Genomic DNA, 20,930 nt, shown 5'->3' with positions numbered 1-20,930 from the left:
GACACTCTAGAAAAGCAATTGACAATAAATTAGGCATGGCAGGAAGTAATCAGACAGTGAGACTTTAGTTCAAATAAGTGACCAAGAAAGGAATGAGAAAAAGTAATTGAAGGAGGATTTAGTGCCCCTCAGTTCTGAATCTTCTCAACTAAATATTGATGTTCCAGGACACTATGAACAGAAAAAAAAAACAAATGGTGATTTCAGGGAGAGGACTGTTAGCTTAAGGAGGTAGTGGGTCAATGGAGAATTTTCAGTCTAAGAACCTGATCTTTACTCCTAGAACTACCAATGATACCTATAGATTAATAAAAGGGTCCTCGGGTTTGATAACAGTTACTGTGTTATTTTTCTTCTTTTCTTTAACTTTTTGAGGTGGAGTATAAATAAACGTGGTTAACTATGCTTATGTAATAGAGTCTATAACACTATGTTACTGTGACTGAATTGAATACAGCCTGAATGGAACCAGGCAAGGTTTTCTAGCTAGTTGGGGACTGAGCGAACAATCCAATTGGACTGATATCTACAAAATACAATCCCAGAACAATGCCACCCACAAAAAAGAACTGGGGAATCAAATTATCCCGGTCTCTAAAAATTATGGAGAGCTTAGTTAGAGTTAGAATTAGAATCTGACATTTTCCCCAAGATCCCTCCTGTGACTGGTTGAGCATTCAACTGCTGGGTTGAGTATGAGATTGCTGCTGCTTTGCTCTTATTATTGAATTGTAATTGGTACCTAGGCATCAGTATTGAAGGTGAATATATTTAGTAAGTTTATCTCTCCATTACTTTTTTTTTCCTTCCTAGAACCTTTTGAAACTTCCCTGCTTATCTCTTATATGGCAACACAAAGTCAGAAATGGTCTTTCTGGATCATTCCTACTTCTAGTCAGGAAACTACTTACCATTTCAGTTTACCATTTACAAAATTTTGAGAGCATAACTACCTATAGAGTTCAGAAAAAAATTCCCTGAGGTGAACCAGAGGTAGAAATTTAAAAAGAAGTTTGGATGAAAGAAATATCACAAATTAGGTTTTCTTCTTTCTTATTTTATTTAACATAAATAGAACATTTTTGGAAAAGTCTTTGCTTTTTGGAAGTGATATTATTTAATCTGTACCAAAATTATGAATAGTAGCTTCCACTGCCATCTCCATCCCTCAAACATGCATAATGGTAGCTGGGGATGACCATGTTCCAGGATTGGGAGGGAGTGGTAGGAGCAGTTATTTAGAAAGGTTTCTATATCTATTTAAGGAATTACAATATAATAATGTATTTAGAATGGAGCATCTCCTTCCTCATTTCAGTTAATAGGAAACCTGAAGCAAGACAGCAATGTCTCCCATCCAACCTACTCAGATTTTTTCAATTCTTGTTTCAGGGTAGAATCAAATCCCCACTTACAATCTAGCGCTCATTCTGGATTATGAGCCACAAAAAGGAAAAAAAAATCTAAACCAAAACAAAAATCTACCCTGGTAAACAAACAATGTTAGTTACCTAAAGGTTCTTGAGGTTAACTGAGATTTTAATCATATTTCTAAAACACATAAATTTAAATCATTTTGATTTAATAAGTATTTATTAACCCCTACTCTACTCTAACCCCTGTACTAGAAAATGGTGGATATATCAGTGTGATTAATATAGCCCCTTTCAACTTAGTATGAAAGATAAGACATGTATAAATAACCAAAATACAAAATACAATCTCTACAAACATGCTCATGTCTCTCTGATGTTCAAAAATAAGAACAAACTAAAAAACCTCACTTTTATTCCTGTTATCATGGCATATCTCTCTTGCCTTTTGTGGCTAAACTAATTGAAAAGACCATCTATCATAGACATCTCTACTTCTGCTGTTTTCAATCTTCTTAACTCTTTATAGTCTGTCTTCCAACCACATCATTCAATGACATTGCTCCATTTGACTGCTAACAATAACTAAATTGCCAAAGCTAATAATCTTTTATTAATATTCTTCCTTCTTGACCTCTCTGTAGCCTTTGCCACTATTGGTCACTCTCTTCTCCTTGGTCTTCTCTCTCTAGGTCTTCATGACACGGCTCTCTCCTGGCTTTCCTAAGTATCTGACTATTCCTTCTTAGTCTCCTTTTCTGAACTTTCATCCATGTCACACCAGCTAATTGTGGGTATCCTACAGGACTCTGTCTTGGGTCTTCTTCTCTTCTCCTGGTCTATATTGCTTTATTTGGAGATCTCATCAGCTCCCATGGCTTCAAATTTCATCTCTCTGCTAAGTATTCTCAAATTTATTTATCCTGCTCTAACTTCTTTACTGACTTTTAATTTCATATATCCAACTGCCCATTAGAAATATTGAACTGAACATCCTATAAACATCATAAATTCAATAAGTCCAAAATTTAACTCACTATGTTCACTCTCCCCCAAACTCCTCCCTCTTTCAAACTTCCTAATAAAATCAAGGGTACCCCATCATCCTCAAAGTCTCCCAGGTTCACCATCTAGGTGTCAGCCTCAAATCCCCACTCTCTCTTACTTTATATCCAATCTGTTACTATAGCATCTCAAATCACTTCAGTAATATCACTTAAATCTGTCCTCTTCTTTTCCTCTAATACTATCACCACTCGATACAAGTCCTTATCATCTTATGCCTGGGCTTTGGAAATAGCCTACTGATTGGTCTGCCTAACACAAGTCTCTCTTCACTCCAGTCCATCCTCCACTCAGCTCTCAAAGTGATTTTCTTAAGACACAGCTATAACCAGGTTACCCTTCTGTCATCCCCAGAATCAAAAAAAAATTCATCTGTTAAGTATTCATAGCTCTTTATAATTTGCCCCTTTCCTGACTTTCTAGTCCTCTTATATCTTACATGCAAGTCCCATCACAAAGTCTCTTTAGTATTCTTCAAATAAGACATTCCATCTCTTGGCTCTTGGTATTTTCTCTGGCTGTTCTCACAGTCAGGAATGTCTTTTACCTTTCATTGCATCCTCAACACTTAAAAGCAAGTCTGGCATATAGTAGGCACTTAATAAATGTTTACTGACTGATAAAAAAATATAGAGACAAGTTACTTTGTGAGATTACAGGAAAATGAGATCTCTTTTTGTGGGAAACTCAGTAGCCACTTTAATTAAGAAGTGAAAACAGTCATGAAACTTAATTAATGGGTATACTTTTCAAGGACAGAGATTAGGGACATGGAATTAATTACAGGCTTAAAGAAATATACAACCAAAACACAAAGGGTAGAAGGTAAGGATAGTCCTGTAAGTCAATCAACAAACATTTCTCACATACTTGATGTATCCCAGACACTGTCTTAAGCACATTTACCCATTTCATTGCTTTTCTTTGTTGAGTTTCTAATTTTGTGATTTTTAAGACTGAATATTACTCCAAGAAAATGTATAAAAGTTGTAACTCTTAAGAACCCCACCTCAATGATTATATTAGGATGTTACAGAAAGTACTGGTTTGAGGGAAGGATCATTCAAGCCTACAAGGAAAGATAAGCCTCAGGCTAAATGGAAAGTATGATATAACATGAAAAATAGCATCAAGAGCTGGCAAACTACTCTGGTGAAGAGCCTAATTAATCTTTAGAAAACAAGTAAAGACCTTCAGAAGGAACTGGCAGGAGGGGAGCTTATTATTGATTTACGTACAGTGTGGCATAGACTTCTTAAAGTTGAGAGAACAAAGATCTTTTAAAAAATTTATTTATTTTTAAATTTTATTAATTTATTTTGATTTATCAACAATCACTTCCATATGCTTTTGAGTTTAAAATTTTTCTCCCCCTTCCTCCCCACCACCTCCCCAAGATGGTGCACAATCTGATAAAGGCTATACATTTACATTCCTATTAAACATATTTTCACATTAGTGAAGTTGTAAGTAAAAATTAAAACCAATAGGAGGAACCATCAAAAACAGGGAACAAAACTCAGCAGAAGAGAAAAAAAAAGATGTGATTCAACTTTCACAGTTATAATTACTATCTGTGTCTTTTTCTCCATCCTTTTTTCCCCGTTTATGCTTTTCTTTCTCCTTTCTCCTTTCCCCCTCACTAGTGTTTTGCTTTTGACCACCGCCTCCTTCAGTCTCTCCTCCCTTCTATTATCCCTTTCCCTTTTCTTCCCCTTTCCCTTACTGCTTCTTCCTTCCCTTCTATCCCCCCTCCCTTTTATTTCCCCTTTTCCCTCCTACTGCCTATAGGGCAAGTTAGATTTCTATACCTAACTGATTATGTTATTCCCTTCTTGAGCCAAATCTGATGAGAGTAAGGTTCAAACAATGCTCACCCCCTCCCTTCTTTCCCTCTGCTGTAATAGGATTTTCTGTCTTTTCCTGTAATGTAATTTACCCTTGTCTGCCTCCTCCTTTCTCAGTACATTTTCTAAGATCAGACTAATCCACTTACTTGGATCCATTTAACCCACTTGATTAGATTTTTTTTTATCATTACATCAAAGTCAACTAATATCCACCCCTTTATGTATACTCCTTTAACATGGTATAATAACAATACAGTTCTCAAGAGTTGCAAGTGTCATCTTCCCTTGTAGGGATGTAAACAGTCCACCCTTATTAACAACATTTTGTATCTTTCTGTCCCATTTACCTTTTTATGTCTTTCTTGAATCTTGTACTTGAAGATCAAATTTTTGTTGAGCTCTGGTCTTTTTATGAGGAAGGTTTGGACGTCCCTATTCTGTTGAATATACATCTTCTCCCTTGAAAAATCATGCTCATTTTTGCAGGGTAGTTGATCCTTGGCTGCAATCCAAGCTCCTTTGCCTTACAGAATATCATGTTCCATGCCCTGCGGTCTTTTAATGTAGAAGCTGCAAGGTCCTGTGTAATCCTGACTGTGGTTCCATGATATTTAAATTGTTTCTTTCTGGCTGCTTGCAGCACCTTCTCTTTCATCTGGTAATTTTGGAATTTTGCTATTATATTCCTTGGCGTTGTCAATTTGGGATCTCTTTCAGGTGGTGAGTGGTGTATTCTTTCTATGGTTATTTTACCTTCTGGTTCTAGGACTTCAGGGCAGTTTTCCTTTATGATTTCCTGAAAGATACTGTCCAGGCTCTTTTTTTCATCATGATTTTCAGGTAGTCCAATGATTTTTAAATTGTCTCTCCTGGATTGATTTTCCAGGTCAGTTGTTTTACCAATGAGGTATTTTATGTTTTCATCTATTTTTTCATTTTTTTTTGTTTCTGTTTCTGATTCTTGCTCTCTCATAGAGTCATTAGTTTCCATTTGTCCAATTCTAGTTTTTAACAGATTGTTTTCTTCTGTTAGTTTTTGTACTTCCTTCTTCAATTGGCCAATTGTATTTTTAAGGGATTTGTTTTCTTCAGTGTACTTTTTTTCCAGTTTGCCAATTGTGTTTTTTAGGGACTTGTTTTCTTCAGTGTACTTTTTTTCCAATTGGCCAATTGTATTTTTTAAGGACTCTTCTACCTCTCTCATTAGACTTTTAAAATCCTTCTTGAGCTCTTCTAAGAAGGCTTTTTGGGCTTCAGACCAGTTCATATTCCCTTTTGATGTTGCAGATGTGGGTTTGTTGACAATGTTGTCCTCTTCAGAATTTCTGTCTTGATCTTCACTCTTCTCATAATATGAATCTATGGGACTTTTTTTTTACTCATGGTTTCTTTCTTCCCTGGCCTTTAAAGATATTGAGCTCTCCTGCTGGGGAACAGAGGGCACTGATTCAAGCTTCTTGTGTTGGGAGCCTACTGGGGGATCTCTTATGTTGGCAATTGTAGGCTGTAGGATTTTGGCAGCTTACCTCATGTTGGACTGGAATTAGCAAGGCTGGAACTTTCAGGCAATTCTAGGTTGCCTGCTTTTCCTTTCCTTTAGCTTTCTTCAGCTGCCTTTAGATGGGTGTCGCAGGGTGTTTATTGTCCTGGGGCCCCTTGCAATGCTGCCTCCCTCCTTTCTGCTAATGCACTGGGAGATTCCTTTGAAGTAGAGTGCCCAGGCACCTGGTGGTTTTCTGAGCTGGTTTCCATGGATTCCCCCACCCTCACTGAGGTACTCGGAGGTCCAGGTGTTAGTGTTTGCCTGCTCTACCACATGGGCTTCTGGATCTCCCCCTGGTTGACAGTTGGAGGCTGTAGGGTTCTGACAGCTTAGCTGTTGTTGTGTTGGAATCAGCAAGGCTGGGACCTTAGGAAGACTCTAGGTTGCTTTCTTCAGCTCCTTTCAGATGAATTCTGCAGGGTGCTTATCTGCTTGGGGACCTTTGTAGTGCTGCTTCCCTTATTTTTGCTGAGGCACTGGGAGACCCGGTTGCTGGGCTGCTGTACTGCTGTTCCCTGTTTTTCTTCTAGTTCAGCTGTTTGAGGTTTTTTTTTTCCTGTGGTGATATTTTCTGGGTTTTCAGAGGTTGATGGGGGGCAGGTGAGAGCAATTACCTTTTTACTCCACCATCTTGGCCCCCCGAAGCAGAAGTCCTGAACAAAGATCTTTTTTTAAAGCAGTTACTATCCACTGAGCTACCTAGCTGCCTATTAAAAACAAACAAAAAAACAAGTACAAAGCCCTACTTATTAAAATAAAAAAACACGAAACTAACTGGGGAGATATTCAAAATTTATAGTTTAGCCTTGGCAACATAATAAACATAATAATAGTATACACATTTATTTTCAGATATATTTCAATGCCAATCAACTTGTCAAGGAAATATATGTATTTTACATTTATGGATATTTGCACATATTATCTGCAAGATGATGCAAGCCATTTGAAAGGAAGGATTGCATTATTTTTGCTTTGTATGTCAGTGATCAATTTTTTTGTATACCTACACATAATAGATCTTTAATAAGTCCTACTTAATAAGTGTTTTTTGAATTGAGTTACTTTAGAGAACTAGATCAAATATCTAGAATAAAAGTTCTTGAATTTCAAGGGAATCAAAAGAAGGAATGAATGCAGATATAACATTTTTATACTTCATACAATAATTTGCAGTCATTAAGACTTTTTTGTATAATATAAAATATAAAAAAGTAGATCGGTGAAACAGACTAGATAAGGAACAGAAACAATCAAACAGGATTTTACTGTCTGATAAATCTCTACAAAGAAGTAACTGTGGGAATGATTCCCTCTTCAATAAGAATGATTAGGAAAACCAGAAAACACTTGGCAGAAATTGAATTTGGAGCAATATCTTAAATTATGTACAATAATAATCTCTAAATAGATATACAATATAAAAAACAAATGGTTAAACCTTTAAAGAATAGAGAAAAAAGGCAGAGGTATAGGTACAGAGTAAGAGAAAAGAAGATGTATATTTTGTAAATATGAGTATGGGAGATATTTTTATACAAGGGATAGAGGTGATCATAAAAGACAAGAGATAATTATGAGGCTATCACACTTTTTTATAAAAGCTTTTGCATCAACAAGGTCAGTACTATGAGAATAAGAAATGGGCTTCTTAAAGTGGGACAGAGGACACAACATCAAATATCACTAAAATCTTTTTTCTAAGATATAGACATACAAGTTTATTACTCAGAGCCACTTCCCAATAGATAAATGGTGAGAGAAGATGAACAGTTTATAAAATATGAATTAAAAATCACATATGAGCATTTGAAAATATTTAAAACCAATAATACATAGAGAAATTAAAATCAAAGCAATTTTGAAGTTGCATTTAACATGCAACAAACCGGCAAAAACAAACAAAAATGGAAATGATCATTGTGGAAGATATTGTGGGAATATATTTCCTAATATGCTCTTGGTGGATTTGTCTGTGGACTACTCTGATCACTCTGGAAAACAATGTGGATTTATGAAAGAGAAGTGGCCATAGTGTTCATAACCTTTGATATAATGTACCCCCTGGATATTTACCACAGGGAAATCAAAAGCAGACAAATCCAAAATTTAGCAAGATATTGATAGAAGCTGGGTCATGTTTTTTTTTTTAACAAAATGGAAGACTAGACTTTTTTTTATGTACTCACTAACTCTCTAGGACTTCACAAAACAGTATTTGTACATTAGAGTTGAAGCAATTACAGCTGTTTCTATAGGCCAAGACACCAAGGCATTTGATACTATTATGAAGTAACACTAGAGAATGCTGATACCTTAAGTGGCTCACTCCACACCTTCTTCAACATACCCCCTCCTCCCAGGTCTGGTAGGGCATACAAGTTGATCCATTCATTTGTGTTTTGGTATCCATGGCCCAAAGAATAGATACAGGAAGATACTTTCTCCCAATCCTTTGAAGTGGGGGAAGTCCATAACTATGGAAGATTTATATATTTCCAAATTGTTTTTCAATGTATTGTACAGTTTAGGTAATTTTTTCTCTTTCTATTTTTCTTTAAAAAATCTTTGTTATGTGGGATGTCCATCTGGGAGGCAAAAGGGAAAATGAAATGGGGAAATTTATGCAATATTAAAACAAAAGATATCAATAAGGTTTTTTTAAAAATATTAATAGAAGAAAATAATTGGAACCAAAGTTATTGATCATCAACTGGGCAATAACAAGAAATAATGAATATGAGGAATTCAGAGAACATGGGAACACTTGTAGAACTAATGTAAAATGCAAAAAGAAGAACAAAAAGCACAAAATATAAAACATATAAAAATGTCAATAGAAAGGATTCTAAGAAAGACAAACTTAGTAGCCGTCATGTCAATTTTACTCTGGAAAATATTTCTCCCCTTTAGTGCTCTACCTGTACACCTCTCAGCATAGATGGATAACTAAAGGGGCAGAATGTTGCATACAGTGTCATTTATAGTCACTTTCAGTTACATAACTACCTTTTCTTAAGATAGAATTTAAGAGAGGGCAGACAGACTATCACTCCCTTTTTCTCTAAATGTAGCACAGAATTTCATTAACTTCCAAGCTGCCATAAAAAAGTTATACCACACATTTTTTTTTTCATTTTGAACTAGCCATCCACCAGATGCTCCAGGTCTTTTTTTCTTTTTGACAAAATGCTATATAACCTTGCCTACCCTATCTTACAGTTCTAAAGTTGATTGTTAAAATCAAATTGTTAGCTTTTTTTTTCTCTTAGTTTCATGTTACTAAATTAGGTCCTAATGATAGAGTTCAGATTATTTTGTATCCTGTTCACATCATCCAGAGTGTTAGCAATCCTTTCCAGCTTTGTGTTATCTAAATATTTGACAAAGATCCACACCTTTATCCATGTCAATGATAAAAAATATTATTTAGCACGAGGGGAAGCACAGATACCTGAAGCCAAGTATATATTTAGCATGAGAGGAAGAACCAAGGTTTCCTCAGTATAAAAGCCCAACAGTCCATACAATATGTCAAGCTGTCAATTAATAGATTAATATGAAGGCATAATTCCACAATGAAAAAAAATAGTAATCAAAGAGTAATTCCCCAGCCATTCCCAAAATCCTATGTTGTGTACTTAAAAAAAAGGCATACGATTTAAGAAACCTGGATTCTCTTACTGGCTCTGCCACAAACTAACCATCTGAACTTGGGCAAATCCATTCCTCTATACCTAGCATTTATATAGTGCTTGAAGGTTTGCAAAGCACATTTTTCATATTATCTCATGTGATCCTAAGAACAACCCTGCAAGATAAATGCTATTATTATCCCCATTTTATAGAAAAAGAAATGGAAACTGAGAGAACATTAATGACTTGCTTAGGGTCACATAATGTCTGATGCAAGGCTTAAACACTAACTATAGCTCTCCATGGTATGTGATCCATAGTTTCTTCCAGTTCTTAAATGAAGGGATTAGATGACTTGGTATATACTGTATTCTGCAGGCCTAAAATTCTATTCTATCAAGCAGCTCATCCCTCTCCACTTGTTGCCACTACTTAGGTTTCAGAAAGATATCTGAAGGACATAGAGTAAAGTGAGGATGCTGGTAGGTGTGATGCAGTGGGATAATTATGGGATGACAATGTACATGAGGTTGATGCTGCTAATGGCATCAAAACCACACATTTCCCTGTTCCCCCCCCCCCACAAAATCCTGAGTTCTCTTTACCCTTTATAAGTTATGGCAGTAAATCATAACAGAAGTGATAAAATGGAATATTAAAGGATAATATAGCCTTCCAGTATGTAATAGCTTTATATTTTCTCAAAGTACCATCAAGATCTATGTAAATCATCATTCAAATTATTTATATCAATTGCACATAATTCAAAAGATCCAGACGTGCTACAGTACGTTAAATATGTATATAGAACCTAACCTAAATGTGTTTGCAGTGGAGTCAGTTCTTTCTCAAGTGTATGGGAAGCAACAGGTTTTAATGGGCAGAGCACTGGATTTGGAGTAAGAGTACCAGAGAATTTTTTAAAATCAACTTAGTAAATAAAAAAATAGGGGAGGTATAGCTAGGAGGTAATCTATCTGAAAATTGAGGATTTCAATCAAATGCATGCTCAATGTGGATCAGCATTATGTTACAGAAGCCTAGACAGCACAAACTTAGCCTGCACTGTTGTTATTGTTGTAGATTTTCGCTCATGTCTGACTCTTCACAACCCTATTTGGGGTTTTCTTGGCAAAGATATTAGAGTAGTTTGCCATTTCCTTCTCCAGCTCATTTTGCAGATGAGGAAACTGAGGTAAACAGGGTTAAATGGCTAGCTGAAGGTCATATAATTAATAAGTGTCTGAGGCCAGATTTGAACTCAGGAAGTAGAGACTTCCTGACTCCAAGCCTGGCACTCTATCTGCTGTGTGACCTAGCTGCCCCTTAGCCTGCATTAGGAGAGACATAATGTCTAGAACTTACGTGGTTTAAGTATAGCAATATTCTGCCATGGTCAGATCACATAAGCATCATTGTGTTGATTCTGGATGCCTCATTTAAAGGAAAACATATATAAAGTAGAGAGAATACATAAGGAGTCACCGACAATAGTGAATGGTCTAGAATTGATATTCAAAGGAGCATGAGGACATGAAGACAGATGTTTAGCCAGCAGAAGAGGTGTGTATTTGAAGTATTATCAATTGGAAGAAGGTTTAAACTTGTTCTATTAAGGCCTGGGGGTCAGAAAACTGAGAGGAATGGGTATGATTTTTAAAGGGGATGATCTTAGGCTTGATATAAAGAAAAAAAGATTTTACATATTAGGGTATAAAACAATGGATTTGATTTCATGGGGAGGTAGCAGGTTGCTTCTCAATGAAGATCATAGTATTATACATGTACATAGACACAAACACAGACTTGGAGGTGCCTTGGAGGTCATCAAAGCAAATCCTTTCATTTTAAAGGAGAGGAAAGAGATTTAGAGAGGATTGATATAGAGAGGATTCTTAGATAGCTTTGGGATGGCCTACATTTCCTCTGAGGCTTTTATTTCCAACTCTGAAGTTCCATGATACCGGTATGAATCCCACTTCTTAGTACACATGCAACTTCAGCCAAGTTACTTAAAGGCTCTGAGATCAGTTTCTTCAACATTAAAATAAATGAGATTGGATTAGATGTTCTCAAAATCATTTCCACCTCTAAATTCCTATGACCCTATGAATCTAAAAACTGATTTGTTAACACATTACCAATTTTCTATTCATTTTGTATATATACCAAGGTTCTCTTTATTCTTGATGGTACACATATATAAGAATCATATTTAATTTTTTTTTTTACAAAACAAAATATGTAGGCTCTACTACTGGGCAAGCTCAGTTATAAAGGGTTACTGATCACTTCCTAAAGCAATTTCGTTTTTCTAGATGAATGAATTTGATGGTACTTGTGTTAGTGTATGAATTATTAAGATGTGCAACATTCACAATTTCCAAGTGCTCTGAATTCAGTGACCTCAAGAAGAGGAAATATGGAAGAAAACCTTTAGAAACTGGAACACTTATTTCATTAGTATCATTGCTGACAACATTATAGATTTGGATGAAAATATTGCAGTTTATAATATGAACTTCAGCAAAAGCTATTTAAGTAACCACTTCATAACTTTTCCCTCCATTTGCAGCATTCCCTAGCAAACACCATTTGTAGTTTCTAAACTACCCTGTATCTTAGATGTTACCTAATCTGACCCACTCCTTTTATAGATCTGGGAATGAGAGCTGGAAAGGTCAATTGTTACCGATAGAAATTCTGTGGGAACAGAAGGTGCTTCATAAATGTTTTTTAATAGAATGTAAGTTCCTTGAGGATAGTGACAATTTAAATAATTTTTTTCTTGGAATTCCCACATTTAGCACCATGCCTCGCACACACAGGAGCACTTTGATGGACAACTCAAGAACAAGAGTAGTATCTCTGATCTAGAACACCTGACCTTTGATTCCATGTTTATTCAGTGGGCTCCAATTTTAAAAAAATCATTGTGCTAGCATTCTTTTCCAAATCTAATGGCTTATTCATTGAACAAACATTAAACTCCACAACGCTCAAAATGGCATAGCAGCATAATCAAAGTCTTGTCTGGAGGCAGCAGGACCCTTTTAATTACATGGGTCAGATAAATGCCTGCTCTTAATCCCACAAATTCGAATAGAATGGGCCAATTTCCATCCTCTGAAAGATAGAGATTTCACACTAAAATATCTCTATAATCCAGTCAATAACACTGGATAGTTCTATGACCAAATTAGTTTTTATAATTGTTTCTTCTATGTGTTTAGTAGATACTATCACTGAAAAATTCTAGAAAGAACAAGTTATCCAAAAAAAAAAAATAACACAATGCATATTAAAAGGTGGAAAGCAAGAAATATGTGCAACTTACCACTTCCTCATGGGTTGCATTTTCTACATTAATGCCATTAACCTAGATAGATGACAGATTAGGATATATGAGTGTAGAATGAATACATATGAATTAAAATACAAATACACGATACAACTTTGAGGATTGAATTCAAAACACACTGACCTGTCTTACTGCATCTCCTATAAATAACATTCCTGTTTGGTCAGCTGTGGGGTTACAAAAGTGTCAAGTGTTAAGAGAGATTTTTTTAAATAGCAGCATATTTTCTTAAGGCAATTGTTTTAAATATACTGTTTATAGCAGTCAAGTGAAATGACTTTTCTCTTGAAAATGCCAGTAATATAACAAATCAGCAATCACCAGCTAAAACTAAATAGACTGGCACCAATTTCAAGCAAATTAAAAGTTACTTTCCAGACACAGATGATTTGTTTAATATGGAACACAAATGCCACTTCTTACTAATGAAGGATTTCATTAAATTATGTGGAATTTTCTGATTCACATTTTTCATTTACTTGTCACAAAAAGCAAAATAGGAATTCTAAAAGCTATTTAACATTTTCCATTTCCCCCCCAAACAAATGCATAGAGGTTGCTTTAATTAAAGGGCTATATCTGGAATCTTTTAAAAAAAACCATTCCATTGTGAATTTATTCTATGCTGCATTATTTCCAATTAACTTTATCGCCTCACAGGCAAAGATCTTCACATACTTTAAGGTAGGAGTTCTTAACTTTGAACTTTTTAAAAAGATACTTTGATAACTCTATTTCTTTTTTTTTTTTTGCAGATTGAAATATACTTTTTATTTACTTCCTTTTTTGGGTATGTTTTTTCCCCCATAAACATAAGTAATATGGAAATATGTTTTCCATGACTGAACATATATGACCCATATCAGGTTGCTTGCCTCATCAATGAGGTGCTGAGGTGCAAGGAAGAGAATCTGAAGCTCAAAATTGAAAAACAAGAATGTTAAAAATTTTTTTGCATGTAATTAGAAAGATTATTTTGCTTTTGACTAACCTGCTTTCATTTTAAAAAATGGAAGATACCTGTATTGTATATATTGTAGCATTATAAAGACATTAAAATTATCTTCATCTCTAATTTTTGTCAATAAATTTGGTGGTATCTGCATTATAACAAATACATATTTAATTACTCTGTAATTTCAAGAACCTTCTATGTTGAATTCTCACTCATATCCAAAGAGTATCTTAAGAGTAAAATAATTTTAAAATATCTTGAATCCATTTTATAACATTTCAAAAGTGTTAAGCATTTATTAAAATGAAACTGACTCATAAATGAGTCCAGCTTAAAATGTTTGCCTAATTGCCATACACCAGTCAATAAATTTGAGTAGCCTCTTTCAAATAAACAGAAGCTGTCATTTGGCAAATATGTTTGGACGTACTGTCTTTTTCTGTCAAACTTTAAAAAGTTGTGCTTCAACTTTTGTTGTCACTTTAAATTTTTCATTACACTGTCTATTTTGCAATTTTTTATTTCCACAAGATGCACTGGATAATAACTTTTGTTTAAATTTAAATGTTCCCTAGGGGAGGAAAACATAATATAATCAATCTATAAGCATGTTGTAATATAATGATAAAATGAAAAACAACAATAGTTAATTTTAATAATCACACTGACTTGAAGGGAGAAGATTTATATTTGAATGCCAGCTCTGCTACCTGTGTAACCTTGGGAAAGTTTCCTAATTTTTCTCAGCCTCAGTTTTCCCCTCCATAAAGTGGAAATAAAATGACTCCTCACAGGGTTTTTGTGAGGATCAAATAAGATAATATATTTAATATATGTAAATCTCTGTAGATCACCAGTTAGTTTCTCAGTGGAGGGCAGAATAGGTCTATGATATTATCATCCATATACAGCTTATTTGAGAAAAGGTGCCCTGCCAAGTGATTTTATTGTTTTTCAGTCAAACCCTCCACAATAATTTCCACTAAGATATTTAAGCCTCCTCTCAGAGCAAGATAAACTTTTAATGATGAAATTCTTTTACTGGTCCCAGAGAGTCTCACACCTAGCCTGATGTTTAGTGATGAGCTTGCAGCAAAACAATTTGGTTTCTGAGTGAAGGAAACCAAATAATTCAGAGTGTAAACTCAGGTAGTCTCATCATAGGCTAGCCTTTTTCATTAAAGGGACCCACAGTCAAGGATAATCATTCTTAGTTATCTTAGTTAAGAAGATGATGTCATTTATACTTCAGAATTACTGCTAGTCCTTGGAGTTCTCAGCTGTCTAAGCTGAAAGCTACAGAGAAGTCATTGACTTACACTGGAAGAGGGAGTCTCTTCATTAGAGTGTTTTCTATACAAGCAAAATCACAAAGCCACAGATCCAGTCCCAATCATAGAGGCTAGCTAACGAGGAAGAGACACTGACTGTCTCCTCATTTTAAAACTGTTGATTTACAGAGATCCCTCCTTCTTCAGCAAGTGGCCATCCCAAAAAAGAGAGGGTCTTCTAAAAATATTTAACAACCAGCTCTCTCAGGAAAAAAAAATTACCTATATGTATACATATATGTTACATATACATATCTTACATATATTTATATATTATACATAACGCAGAACAAGCTTAAAAGTGTGTCTGATACACCCACAAATATATATATGTATAAACTGCAATATTAATGGCTTTTCCCTCACTATATCTGTCATATAAAACAATAAGTCAAACCCTGATTTGTAGCATTTGTCAATTTCTGGAGTAAATGCTTGTTCTGAATTTTAACAGTCAGACATAGCACACACTCTTCCATTTTTTCTGAAAATCGCAAGTGAGATTATAAAAGAACCACTATCTACCAGAATTCTTCTCTCCCCCATGTTCCAACAACATGAGTTAGGCTATTTTTTCCTTGAATATTGACAAAGGTATCTCCAGGACTTAATGAGGCCAGTGCTTAGGCTGTACCTTCCTAGATGGAGCATCTTGGTAGCCTCTGGTCTCATTGATTGGATTTTGGTAACCTAAGTGCATAAAATGGCCCACTCATGTAGATCTGGTGCCCCTTATATTTGGAGATGTTTCAGGACCATATATGTCACCATTCCCTGCCTTGCTGATCTAGTCTACCGAAATCTCCTTTTGTTAACCATATAATGACCTATGATTTTCTCTTTTCATTAGAAGAGTATTAGTCTAAATCAGGCCTGAACCTGACAGAAATAATTACTGGTTCCTACACAACAGCCAGCATGGAAGGAGCAACCAGTTTCCACTGAATTAATTCATTTTCTTCACCAAGAGTTAAGATATGATTTGTTCTGTGAAGTGTGAATTTAGTCAAAGGGCCTCACTTGAGGACCTAGTGGGCCACATGTGGCCTGAAGGCCACAGGTAATCCACCCCTGATATAGACACTATAAGTCCTGAAAGTTATTCTCCTAAGCCCTGTAACATCTCACCTAACTCATCTTCCAGGGAACCCCACCATTTGGAAAGAAATAACTGCCTCTGTAGTAATCCTGGTGTAACTATCAAGATGACTGATGCTATTAGTTATCCCATGACCCTCTTGAACATTCTCCTCAAAAAGAAGACAAGAGCTCAGAAACCCATATTTAAACTTTTGTTATTGAGTTGTTTCAGTTGTGCCTGACTCTTAGTGACCCCATTTGGGATTTTCTTGGCAAAGGTATTGAATGATTTGCCATTTCCTTCTCCAACTCATTTTACAGAGAAGGAAACTGCAGTAAACAGGGTTAAGTGATTTGCCCAAGGTCACACAGCTAGTAAGTGTCTGAGATAAGATCCAAACTCAGGAAGGTGAGTCTTCCAGATTCCAAGCTTTGCTCTATCCACTGTACCACCCAACTGCCTCAGGAAGGTGAGTCTTCCAGATTCCAAGCTTTGCTCTATCCACTGTACCAACCAACTGCCTCAGGAAGGTGAGTCTTCCAGATTCCAAGCTTTGCTCTATCCACTGTACCACCCAACTGCCTCAGGAAGGTGAGTCTTCCAGATTCCAAGCTTTGCTCTATCCACTGTACCACCCAACTGCCTCAGGAAGGTGAGTCTTCCAGATTCCAAGCTTTGCTCTATCCACTGTACCACCTAACTGCCTCAGGAAGGTGAGTCTTCCAGATTCCAAGCTTTGCTCTATCCACTGTACCACCTAACTGCCTCAGGAAGGTGAGTCTTCCAGATTCCAAGCTTTGCTCTATCCACTGTACCACCTAACTGCCTCAGGAAGGTGAGTCTTCCAGATTCCAAGCTTTGCTCTATCCACTGTACCACCTAACTGCCTCAGGAAGGTGAGTCTTCCAGATTCCAAGCTTTGCTCTATCCACTGTACCACCTAACTGCCTCCTATTTAAATGTTACCAGTCTGGGAAATAGTGGATCTTTTGACCTTTCATCAAAGCTTTTATACCATAGTGTTATAAACTACATAGGAATATAATGTAGTGCTTATTAAACTATGATTGTTGAAATTCATTTCATAATATCTGGTATGCAGTATATATGGCCTTTATCATGATGCACATAAGAATTACTTTTGATTCTTAGAATTTTATAACAGCAAGTACCAATTTCCTCCCCTGGGGAATGTAAATGAACTGCTATTACTTACTATGAAAAAAAATCTATATCTATATTTATATCTCTATCTACCTATCTGTCTGCTTGTACTTATTTATATATAGTTATATTAATAATTAAAGTCTTTCTCCCTTGATTAGAGTCTTTGTGTAGTGGAATTTATTCCCCTACCCTATATAATCTGCAGGGCTGTGAATAGAAAGCTGTCCTCACAGCTAGAGAGACAGATTCAAGTCTGACCCCTGATCTACACTGAATGTGTGATGTGGGTGAGTAACTGAACTTCTCAGGGCTCTAGGCAAGTGTTTAAGATGGCAAGTTGAAGAGAACAGATAGTCTTGCTTTGAAACAGGGATCTTCCTCATCCGGGTATTCACAATATAAAGGAAATATCAAGTCTAATCTCTATCCAAGAAATTGCCTGATGAGGGCGTAGGAGAAACTGGTTATCTCCTCATTTAAAATCATTCAGATTCACAGAGATTCCTTATTTTATTTTCTACCGCAAATAATTGTTAAAGCCAGAGTGAGGGAAGGAACTAGTATCAATATCAGAGAATGTGTATAGCCTCTATGTTCACTTCACTTTGCCTCTAAAGCAGGGATGGATTTATAACCTGGAGCCCACAAATTGAAAATGTATATCTGTATTTATTTATACCTATATCTATACTCATTTATATCATCTATACCTATACATCAATGTTTCTGTATCTATGTATATATCTATATATTATCTATATCTATCTCTCACAGCTGTCTCTTTATGTGGATAATTATGTTTAATATAATTGATGTCCTTTATAATCTTACGCATGTTTTTTTTTCTTTATTTCAAAAAAAACTATATTGAAAGTGAGTCCATAAGCTCCACCAGAGTGGCAAAGGGGTCTATGCCATAAAAAATGTTAAGAGCCCCTGCTCCTACAATGATGCCATAGCTGCACTAATATTCCCTTCCAGTCTCCAATGGGCTACTCTGGCTCCCAAGCTCCCCAGTTATACTAACACATGCTCAATCTCTCTCTTACCAACCCCAAATGAAAAATAACTTTCACTGTGAACTCATATTTCTAGTCTCATGAGAAAATACAAGCAAAATAAAGCACTCATATCACAATCCCTGACTTTGCTTTCATGTTCCCTGTTCCTCATACCAATTCCCAGGCTAAGTCACCTGTACTACCAAATGACATAAACTAGTCCTGAGGCTTTTCTTGAAAGTACTACCAGACTAGTATTCAAAGCACCTAAATCCCGCTCATATCCCTATTTAACTACAAATTGTTGCATGCCCCTTTTGCTTCTCCAATGTAAGGGAAAACAAAGAACAAATCTTTTTCATCATGACACGTCTGTGGCCCTCTTTTCTCCTTAGCTTTAAACTGTCCTAAGCTCCCAAAATCACATGGTTCTCATTTATAAGCCATTATTATTAATATTATTAACAGCTATAATGTAGCATGACCTTGGTAAAACTAGACTCTAAGGTTCTAGAGGCTAGACAATTATAAATTCATTTTAAAGAACCACTTTAAAAAATCAATTCTAGATACATTGCTGTAACAATTTTTAATTAAGTTTTGTCAAACACTAAAAAGAAAATTGGTTTGCCACACTGCTTAAATATGGCCATAGATTGGAACGATCCTGTCATTTTTCATTTCTTTTGAATACAGAAAGTAAATACACTTTAAAAAAAAAGCTAAAGCTAACTTTAAAAGGCTTAGAACCATAGGTAAGACAGGCAGGAACACCGAGACAAAACTACCCATTCTATTGGAAAATTTAACAACTGTATTCCAAATTGATGTTAGGTGGAATGTTCTTTGTGACATTTGCTTTTGTTATGTCATGTTTATTCTTTTCTGTCCAGTTCAGGTATGTTCTGTATTATATTGTCATATTATATTAATATTATAATATATTAGGGTATGTTATGCTATACCATACTATACAATATTATATATTATGCCATATTATATTATACTATACCAGTTTACATAATAGTTATACTATAATTTGAATTAGAAGACAAATAATTAATTACATATTTTCTTTACTGCATACATTATTTTATTATTTTTACCAAAGCAGATGAGAACAAATTGTATGGATGAGCTATGTGAAATCTTTCAGGTCACAGTTAAGCTTAACAGAATACTAAATGGACTGCATCCCAATAATGATACCTGTTCAGGATTCTTTATTTCTGAGTTTGGTCATTATTCATTCATGTGTGATTAGAGGAATTTTCCAGGAAACTAAATCTTTCACCGCTATAAGCAGGATTTCTTCTATTATTTTGATAATTTTTGGCAGATCTTTTTCTACAATTAATACTAAATACAATTTAATTTTTTTTACTGGCACATGACCCCTTTTATACAAAGCAACTCATTTACTTTAATGCACAATAGTTTGTGAGCATTTAGAAATTTAAGTGGTATGAACAAAAATCAATTCAGACAGATTAAAGAAAATTGCTAAATGGAGAAAAACCTTTGCATAAAATATCATGATTAAAAGTCTGAAATCCGGGGGCAGCTAGGTGTCACAGTAGATAGAGCACCAGCCCTGGAGTCAGGAGGATCTGAGTTCAAATCTGATCTCAGACACTTGCCACTTACTAGCTGTGTGACCCTGGGCAAGTCACTTAACCCCATGCCTAGCCAAAAAAACAAAAGTCTGAAATCCAAGCTATATATAAGGAATTGACACAGATATTTAAAACCAAAAAATGTTTTACCATATGTGAATGGCCATATCATATGAACAATTTCTCAAAGAATTGTCACACACCAATGACAATATGAAAACTTGTGTCAAATCACTTAAAATAACATAAATGCAAATTAAAATGAACTCTTAGGTTTCAGCTATCATTATGCAAGTTGGCATAGATGAACAAAACATGCAAATAATACATTTTGTGGGGAATTCAGGAAACCAGACATACTAATGCACTATTGGTAGAGTTGTGAATGGTCTATCAGAGGTAGGGAACCTGTGGTTTCAAGGCGACATGTGGCATTTTAGGTCCTTGGGTGCAGACTTTTGACTGAGTCCAAGTTTTACAGAACAAATCCCCTTAATAAAAGGATTTGTTCTGTGAAGTTTCCATTCAAAGGACTGCATTGGAGGATGTAATTTTCAAAAATGACTGTGATGTAAAACAAGCAACCAAAGTAACTTTTTAGAAAAAAAAGACATTTTAAAAAGTGTTCACTGAAACAGTGCTCACTGAAAGGTGACACAAGTGTAACAAAAGTAGGTCATCTAAGATTAACTTCATTTCTTTTTTAGACAAGGGACATGCAATAGATCTAATACAGCATGTTAAATGTGGGCATTTTTGAATGACTGGATTCAAAGAATAATCAGTAATGATGTACTATCAGACTGGAGTAAGGGCTTTAGTGCTTGCTCACCTGAATTTATTAGTTCTATCCCATGTATGCAAGAAATGTACATCAGAGACTTTGGAATTCTTCAACATCATGGAAATTTCTGTTCATTTTCATTAAGGTCTTGGATGGGGTTTGTTCAT

The 20,930-nt window shown here is 35.4% G+C and overlaps 1 protein-coding gene across 1 annotated transcript in view; it reads right to left on the bottom strand.

Annotated features, from left to right (window-relative positions):
• Positions 1 to 20,930, bottom strand: part of SNTG2 (syntrophin gamma 2) — a 639,175-nt gene that overhangs the window by 325,157 nt on the left and 293,088 nt on the right. Inside the window, exons 5-6 of the mRNA XM_020965876.2 lie at positions 12,952 to 12,995; positions 12,805 to 12,846 (exon numbers count right to left, since the gene is read on the bottom strand). Coding sequence (XP_020821535.1) covers positions 12,805 to 12,846; positions 12,952 to 12,995 — 86 coding nt within the window. The remainder of the gene's footprint in view (positions 1 to 12,804; positions 12,847 to 12,951; positions 12,996 to 20,930) is intronic.

This window comes from Phascolarctos cinereus, unplaced genomic scaffold (genome assembly GCF_003287225.1).
Source record: "Phascolarctos cinereus isolate Bilbo 61053 unplaced genomic scaffold, phaCin_HiC Scaffold_2;HRSCAF=192, whole genome shotgun sequence".
Taxonomy (NCBI): domain Eukaryota; kingdom Metazoa; phylum Chordata; class Mammalia; order Diprotodontia; family Phascolarctidae; genus Phascolarctos; species Phascolarctos cinereus.
The sequence above is the reverse complement of the archived record's forward strand: the minus strand, read 5'-3'. Positions and strand labels throughout refer to the sequence as shown.